The sequence below is a fragment of the Tyto alba genome, unplaced genomic scaffold, assembly GCF_018691265.1.
Source record: "Tyto alba isolate M040663 unplaced genomic scaffold, T.alba_DEE_v4.0 Super-Scaffold_46, whole genome shotgun sequence".
Lineage (NCBI taxonomy): Eukaryota > Metazoa > Chordata > Aves > Strigiformes > Tytonidae > Tyto > Tyto alba.
Genome location: NW_024881322.1, coordinates 14,265,997 through 14,275,208, shown reverse-complemented (window position 1 = coordinate 14,275,208; position 9,212 = coordinate 14,265,997). Strand labels below are relative to the sequence as shown.

The window sequence follows — 9,212 nt, the reverse complement described above, 5'->3', positions numbered from 1 at the left end:
AATCAATCAGATCAACCAGCAATTTGTACGTAAATGATTTTCTACTAAAATAATTGTACAAGACAACCTTCTGTAAGTGGAGAGTCTAGTATGCAGATTTTTAAGGTTCTGCTTCTTTTCACTAACATTATGTCTTTCTGGGGACAAACGTTTAGGCAATTACTGTAATCATGATAAAAACTCAATTTCCCATATGAAGCACAGAAAATGAGTAGCCACACAGGACTGTATAATTACCTTTAGCCGCCCCCCCCCCCCCCCCCCCCCCCAAGAAAATCTTTCACTCAGACAGCACGAAATTGTTTATTTGATACATCAGTGTTAAAATCATACAAACAGACATGGAAGAAAATTAGGAATTAAATTATGTCTTCTCTTTGAGTCCCCTTAGGGGAGCTGAAGGGAGCAAAGAGAGGACAAAGTAATGTGAACTCAGTGTGAAGGAATGTAGCTAATGTTCCTTATCTGACCTCATGCTGAGCCACCGCACCAGTGCGGAGCAGTTCTTCTATGGCATCATCCTCATACCCCAGCATGCCCTTCAGTATCTCCACTGTATGCTGCCCAACAAGTGGAGGCGGTTTCGGATGTGACACTGCAAACTCACTGTATCTAACACCTGGTCCTGTAAAGAAAGCAGACAGGAGGGGAATTACCTTCAAAAGTTACTGCCCATATTTATACTGAAGTCTCTGTGCTGGTTTAAAGGAAAGTATCTCATTTTCACAGCAGTCTTATCGCAGTCCTTATCACAGAAATGTTATAGTCTGGAATTATAGACTAAAAAAAAAATCCAGTTCACAATAACGTACCAATAAGTCAGTTTTAAGGAGTTCACTCAAACGCAGAATTGCTGAATATTTGCCCAACGTCAAGTAAGTCTTCCCACTGTTCCCAGTGGTATGTATATCGGGGTGCTCCGAGTCGTATTACGCCCCAGGTCTAGCACTCCTGGCTACCTGAGCGACACAGGCGATGCCCAGCGCCCACGACACGAGGCAGAGCAGAAATCCCCGCGCTGCCTACAAGAGGAGGCAGCACAGAGATAAGGGCACAACGGAATGTCCTGCTAACACACTGTTACCGGTGTCGGAGCAGCGCATCGGACGAGGGGAAGGACCATCTCCAGTTAGCAACAGCCCAAGTACCTCTGCAGCGTGCCCCGTTATCCTGCAGTGAGGTGGGACTGACATCATGCACAGTAATGATAATCCCCATCTTGGTTTACATTTTCCATCAAAAATATAGGTAGCAGCAGCCGTAAGAAAATCAACAATGGTTTATTTACTCTGGCAAGAGTAATTTCAAAGGTGGAAATCACTGAGGGAAGCTGGCAACGATACAAAGATTTTATGTCTATTGCAGGTAGTCAAATCTCACTTTTTAGCAATTCTCTGTAATGAACTGAACAGATTTCAGTGTAGTTCCCCAAAGACAAGTAGCTATACCATTACTAGCAGTCTCGGAAGAGAGAATGAGCCACAAATTTATTCTGGGATCAAAACTGAGGTATGCACTCGGCGTATGCATAGAAAGACTACCTGTTTTAGAGAGAAATAGAGGAAAATAATTTCCCAAATTCTCAGTTGAAAACTTTTCTTTAATAGAAAATTCAACAACCTTTGATGTTTTGTACAATTGGCAAAAAACTATTCCTCTATTCATAGTTTTGGTCTTTATTATAACATCAAAAAGAATTTACAGAAAAAGTTATATGTAGCCATGTCTTTGCTTGTGACAGTACAGCTTTACGTAGAAATGCAAAGATTTATTTCTGAAGAAACAGAGTATCAACCAGCAAGGGAAATGAACCACAGCAAGAAGTCATCCTATAAGGGCATGAGGAAGGAGGTTCACTGCTTGAAGTTGCTACTTATTTGAGGAGAGATGCTAACAGAGGTCATGCAGCATGACAAAATATGGCATTTTTTTAACAGTCTTCACCAACTGTAATCAAATGGTTAATACAGGAAAGGTATCCACCTCCAAGCAGAACAAAATAAGATAAAGGGTGCTTAGAAAAACAGGTTTTTTCAAGTTGATTTGGTACATTTCTGATGAGTATGCTCCTGGACGCAGTCAGGTATGGTTCCTGTGTTTAAAAAGAAAAGGAGGTAGAAATAGGGAATTGCGGACCACATAATTTAATTTCAAGTTCCATTAAATACTGAAAAAATAATCACAATGAAAGTACTCAGGAGATGAGTAACAGCCAACATGTATCTATTAAGAACAAATAGTGTACACTCGATCTCTTGTCTTTCTCCCAGGAGAAGATGAGACACGTCCCACCCAACTTCAGGTGACAATGCATAGATATAGGGGTTCAGTTCCTCAGACTCCCTCTGGAATCACTGCAGATGAAAAGGCACACTTACAGCATAGTCCCTCTTCTGACACTGGTAAATGACTAAACCTGTCCAGATGAATTGTGATCACCTGTTTCTCCAGGAAAGAGAGGGTAGACAAGTACCTTAGGTGCAGACCTCTACCACCCAGACATCTAAAATCAGCAGATGACCCACTGACCACTAGGATGCCAGATCAAGATTTGGCTTTCAGAAAGAAAATTCTCTGCTATTCTCCATAAACTCACTAAAGAAACATGTTCTAGGTAAATCTGAGGCCAAGTGAGAGGGAAATCATAGTCAGAGAACTACTACCCAAGATCTTCTAAAACAGAAGAATGTTTCAAGTGAGCTCCAGAGGAATCTGTTCAGGATGAAGCACTAATTGGTATATTTTTAGTGGGTTGGCTGATGGAACTCAGATCTGCTCTGGTTTCTGAGGACTTCAAGCGAAAACTGATGGTGAAGCAGATTCCACAATGACCTGGCTACACTGGAGAAATGGTCTGATAAAACCGGGTGGAATTCAATAATGTCAAAGGGAAGGAGCTACATTTATTTAGATTTAATACAGGGAAGGGGACAAATAGCAAGGTGAGAATAGCTAGAGGTTACTCTAGACCAAAAAGAGAAGATGAGTCAACAACATCATGCTGTTGTGAAAAGGGCAAGCATCATACGGGGATACAGAAACAAGAAAGAAACTTGCAGGACACATGAAATAATCTTTTTCCTCTAGTTAGAGCTGGCATGTCACAGCTGGAGCAGTGTCTGCTATAGGATCCCCACTGCACAACCATCCAGGACACCTAAAGAGGTTCTGCAGGACAGCAACCAAAATGATCAGAGAAAACACGACAGACTGAACAAAGTGAGATCGTGGACAGAGAGGCCAGGGAAAAAGGTCTTCAAAACTGTCTTCAAAAAATGTAAAAAACCCCCCACAAAACAAAACAAAAAAAAAAATGAACCACCCCCGTCTCCCCTCCCCTGCTCCCCCAATCCATACGGCCTTTCTGCAAGGAAGTAAATCCTTTTTCATGTCCATGATGAATGAGAAATAATTGATTTAAATTTCAACAAAGGAAACTGAAGATAGGTAGCAGAAAATAAACTTTTATAATGGTACGGATAGCAAAATGCTGAAATATGCTATGTGAGGAGACTGCGGAGTTCTTATCAATCAGGTCTTTAGGAACAAGAATTATTCTAGCATAGCTGATCCCTGGGGCTTGCTGATGGATTAGATGATCTCTCACAGCCCCTTTCACCCACTAATATTCATGAAGGATAAGAAACAGCTCGCACCAGGGATAACTTTTCTATTAACTTATTCCTCTACTCACTCTGAACACTCAGTTCAATTTTCAGAGGAAAACTCATGCAAGAGATCAGTACATTTTAAAGGGACAGGTGATATCACTAGGCAATATTTGTATTAATTCCTCTTCCTAGGACTGACTGATGGCACTAGTGCAAGCCACAGGAATGACCTATCTGTGCCAACTGAAATGTTTTTGAAGATAACTTCAGAGCAAAAATGCTCCTTAGAGATTTATTAGTCTAGAAATTCAATGTAGCCACAAAACTATTAGACAATTTCTATTAAAAATATAATAATATATAGATATAGAGCAATCTTATTTCAAGTGTGTGTGTATCTGAGAACTCTTCATACCAAGAAATCAGCAGACCCTCAAAGGAGCTAGTCTGGTAGCTATACGCTTTTCACTTGCTTGTGGAAATTTTTGCTAGTATAAAAATTGCGTATCTCAAACCCTGGGATTTTTTGCAGTGATATCAAAAGACTCAGAATAAAACCTCTAATGAGAGAAAAACAAAATTGACATTAAGTGTACAACAGGCATAGAATGCTTCACACTTCCCAAAGAAATTAATCTTACAATCTAGAGCATGCCAGAAAATGGCACAGCAATTATAAAACCAGTGTCTTCCTCGAGCTTTTATTATTTGATGCATAATTCATCACGCTACTTTTCACTTTGATAGAGTTATAAAGTTATCTACATTCATTCAAAGGAGCTACTTGCTAATGATCCATCATTAATGATTCTCTGTTCTTTCCTTGTGTAACTTCTACTTGGCTTCTGTGTCAATTAGGAAGGTGCAGAGCTTGCCAGTCAGGCTTCAGCAATCCCACGCTCCTACCGAACAACGCTCCCGGAGAGCAACCAGCAGAATGCTATGCAAATGCTAATTAAACACAACTGCCTTATGAGGAAACCATCCCTTGAGGCAGAGAGAGGTGAACTGCTTTAATTAAGGTCAGAAGCATTTGCATGTGGGTGAGTTACAGGGAGCCTCGCAGATGAAAACAGGCCTTGGCTGGGGTAGAAGCGGGGTTACTGGTCGGACGGGGTAAGACGGCAGTCACCAGTGCATCCAGCTGTAAGCAGGACACCGCGCTCAATTCAGCAGCCGTGAAGCTAAAGGGACACAGATGGTCCCCTGAAAAAAGCAATGAAGGAATGAGTGGTAGTAGCTGTAATTTACCTTTGTCCTGTTAAATTAAAAGGAGCCTGTTTCCCTTTTTGCTTTGATTATTGTTGCCAGTAAGCCAAAGAGCTCTTTTATCACATTTAAATTCTAGGCTAATCGTCTTTTAATATTATTATCATTTTGACTTTGGCACATTGCTAAAATACATGCTGTGCACACCACATAATGTACAAGAGTTAAAAGTGCAACAATAAATCAAAATTTGTATCCGTTGCAACCCCAATGACAACTGTACCAAGATATTGTGAAGACTTCCTGGTACTTGACCTCAACATCATCATAATAAATTCTAATTCTTTGGTGACTATCTACTGTAGTATTGCTAGGCATCAAACTGAGCTATTAGGTTAAGACATACTAAACGCATTAAAGCAAAAGACAAAAATGAGATAAAACCACTGAAACAGTCCACAGGAAGGGTCCTGCACGGATGAAATGCCTTTGAACAATCACCCAAAGCAGGTGAAACACGCAGCCGTCTCTGCAAATGTGCCACTGGGCACTGCTGAGATCTGGGGCTGCAGAAGCATGGTCTGTTTTCCTCTACAAGTAACAGAAATTAAAGTTGAATTTGAATGATGTTAAAGCTGCAAAGCACCGTATATAAAAGTGGATAAAGGTAATAATCTTTGCTTTGTCCCGACAGCAGTCCTGTAGCATTGTGCAGCAGTCACCAGATCACACTTTTTCTACAGCACAGGTTAGAACATATTGAAGGAATCTAACTCTCAAACTCTGTAGAGACTATCTCAAACTATCAGATCTGGGGACAGCCAAACTCAGGGAAAAGTCATGATTATTTGTTATTATTCAGGTGGGACAAGGAAAAGAAATGGGAAGTTTGAACTAATGTATGTGTGTGCATTTTGCTTGCAACATATCATCTACATTTGCAAAAAACAGCAATGAGAAATCCAACACCACTCATTAGTTAGTTCTACCCCAGCTCACAGTTCATATACATGCATGAATCCCACAAAAACAAACCAAACACTTGTGCCTTTTCCAGTAACACAGTGTTGCTACATAACAGTTTTGCAATTCCAATGAAATATCAGCAGTCAACAGTGATGGCCCAGGGCCAATATATTTGCACCCAGACCCCATACACACTGCAGGTCAAGTGTGTGAGGCATGCAATTGGCTGGTTATGAAACTGGCCTAGTTCAGGAGGCCAGTTTCCAAAGGAGAATCAGCAGGAAACAAGCAGTGACTTTTAAGGCAATGAAAAGCAAAACAGTACAGAATAAAACAGCAAGAGGTGCTTCATGGCTGCCATGAAGGATATTTTGGTGTTAGAAGTGATGTGTGCAGGGATATGTTACCAGGAGTAGGCCAGGAAGAATATTTTCTTTTTTTTTTTTTTTTTTGAGTGTCTGGTCTCTTCCCCAGCCTTGACTTCTGTTAATCCGTTATTCACAGCTGAGAAGATGAGATGCCAGAGCATAAAGTACAGCCCAGCCTTCACACCAGGCTTCTTCCCCTTGATGAAACACAAAGTAGAAAAGTGCACAGAGACAAAAAAGCTCATTAGAAAGTCCTGCTGTTATGAGTAGTGCACACAGGCTTCAGGGAAATCTCCAGAATGAACGATCTGCTTCATCCTAACTGTGGAACTCCCACATTTTTCTGTTTCTTACCACAGATCTGAAAGTTTAGGAGCTTGAAGGACTTTTCAGGAATCTTTTTAATCACTGGAAAAAATCCTTTCCCTTTTCATTACATTAGAACTAGTGATTTACCTTTTAAGAACAACTTGTAATAGAGTTCAAAAAAGCAATTAAGGAGATAATATTCAAAGTCTTGTTCCTCCTTCCCCCACCGCAGCTTCCACTTCCTCCCCCACTTAGAGCACAGCCACACAAAGTGTTCACTTGGCATCCAGCACAGCTGAGAGGGTGGAAAACTTTGGCAGGAGGAGTAGGAATGAGTAACTGAGAGTGGAGAGGATGGACAAACTTTTCAAATGGTAATTAAAAAAAGTGAACCTTGTTCTAGGTGCCATACAAACACAGATAGAAATAAATCAGTAAATAGTAGTAGTAAACAGTAAAATCAGTAGGGCAGCAAATCGTATCAATACTAGAAATATCTATAAGCCATCTGTTTACCTTTTCTCATTTGGCCAATGCTGACTGCCATGGGAGAGCTATGAGGACTGTCCAGTGTCACAAGAGTCGAGGATGTAAAAACTGAAGCATTGTACAGGAAATCAGTTGACAGTCAGAGTAGAGTATAAACATAGTTTATGTGTGATAGCCATAGATGGGTGTCTAAAAATCAGGGCACTTTTAAACCCACACTTAGGCATTCAAAGCATCCATTACATAATTCTTAAAACCCTTTGCCAAGTATATTTATAAAAATACTTTCTTACCTGAAGCTGCATATATAGAAAGGCATTAAAAAACTTTTTATGTATTTCCTATCAACCAACATCCTGGATATAATCAGTGTAAATACCACTCAACATTATATAATGCTTTACATTTTCAAAGTGTCACCATACCAACTGTACCTAATTAATCTTGCATGACTGCTGGAGTAAAGGAAATAATTTCTCAGTCACTCTGGTTGCAGATTTGAGAGTAATCCCGCATAATTACACCATCTGAATAACGCAATTTTGCAAGAGGACTCTTGGCACCAAAAAGATTTAAGAAAGTTGCAGTAAGGTGGTGTCTACTGCTTCCCACATGTATCGCCTCACAACACTGAAAACGTGGCCTAACATTTTGTACAGACTCACATGGTCCTGCTCCTTCCCAAAACCCCCAAAGACCTTAAGAGGAGATTCAAAGAAAGACAGGAAGGAAGATGACTAGTAAGAATACCCAGAGGTAGCAATTTTAAAGAACCATAAATTCCCTAGGTAATAATATGTTGCTCCATTTCCTAAGGAAACAAGTTTACGTGTCTGTACTGTCTTTCTAATCATCTGTTTGCCTGCCTTGTCCCCGCCACACACAGTAACTTCTGAACCTGTCAATCTTGACAAAAGTGTAGAAATCCCAAGGAAAATTAAGTTCTTATGAGTGTTGTGAAAATTGGCAACTGCTGAAGGACAGACACCCAAATTACTGCCCAGATGACATTAAAAAAACCCCAATGAACTCAGATATTATATATTCTGTTTGGCTGCAAATGGTTCACCCGTAAACAGACACAGCTCTGTATGAGTCACCTAGCACATACTGTCTGTTGCTGGGAAGACAAGGCATAAAGGACATGAGGAAAGTTCAGGTTATCATAAGGATTACATAGAGGGTTTATAAAGGGTGTAAGTCTGAAGGAAAACACTATTTAGTTCCAGTGTTCATGGAACAACTTCTTCTAGGCATCTCTTCTACAGTACTGTGGAAGGTGTGTTCAGGCTGTGCAAGCCCAAGGCAAGGAAGTCAGAGACTTCCAGCTCAACATAAACTGCTCTTGCAGGAAGGAGATAAAGAACTAGATGGCAAAGAACAGTAACTGGGAGAAGCCCTGCAAAACTCTGAAAAACCTACAGAGGGAAGCCTGAACTACTGCAAATCCAAGCTAAAAACGTAATTTGTCTCATCATAATCTAATCAATACAAAACTTGATATATAATCCCACCACAGGATGGGGGTTAACCACAGGATGCGTACCTAATGCAGAAATTATGGGTTGAGGCTGAAGGGCTTGTGCTACACAGGAGGTCAGACGATATGATCACAATGGTTATTTCTGGTCATAAAATATATGCATTTCTGAAATGTCCCTAGGCAAAACTGTTTCCATACAACAGGGCGGGGGTAAAGATGGCCTACCTGAGCCTCCTCTGATACCTAGGAGGTCAAGCCACATGCTGTTTCATGTAGACATCTTTACTGTAAACCCAAAGGCCTTAATCACTGTATCTTAAGAAGAGTAATTAGTGAGATGTGTGCTCCTAGTATGCAACCTGGAATGAGCCGCTTGTAAGGACAGAGAATTGCTGAGTTGCAATACGCTCACATGATCCTGGAATCTGAATCATGTCCCCAGCTGCGCAGGAAGGCAAGAAGCTGCTCGAGGCCCTCCTACTGAGCCTGGTGAAACTATTTCCAAGTCCCATGCCTTGTGGTTAGTGTGACCCTGCATGTTGGAATAAGACACGCCAGCCAACCCAGAAAGTGTCTGTATCTCCTCAGTACACCAATTTGTCCTTTCCTGTGTCCCGTCTCCAGCTATAAGTTAGATTCTTTGGCTCTTCAGAGACCCCAGAAGTAATCCTCTGGCCAGATGTGCATCATCAGAGTGGGAGCAGATGAGCTCTTCCTCACTCTTTAGGCAACCAGCTGAAGCCCGGATACCTGAAGTTGATTCCAGTCTCTTAATTT

The 9,212-nt window shown here is 40.9% G+C and overlaps 1 protein-coding gene across 5 annotated transcripts in view; it reads right to left on the bottom strand.

Annotated features, from left to right (window-relative positions):
• Window positions 1–287: 287 nt before the first annotated feature.
• Window positions 288–9,212, bottom strand: part of SUGCT (succinyl-CoA:glutarate-CoA transferase) — a 332,431-nt gene continuing 323,506 nt past the window's right edge. For all 5 annotated transcript variants that reach the window (XM_042806312.1, XM_042806311.1, XM_042806307.1 and 2 more), the window contains one exon: window positions 288–625. In XM_042806312.1, the coding sequence (XP_042662246.1) occupies window positions 462–625 (164 nt within the window). In that variant the 3' untranslated portion in view covers window positions 288–461. The remainder of the gene's footprint in view (window positions 626–9,212) is intronic.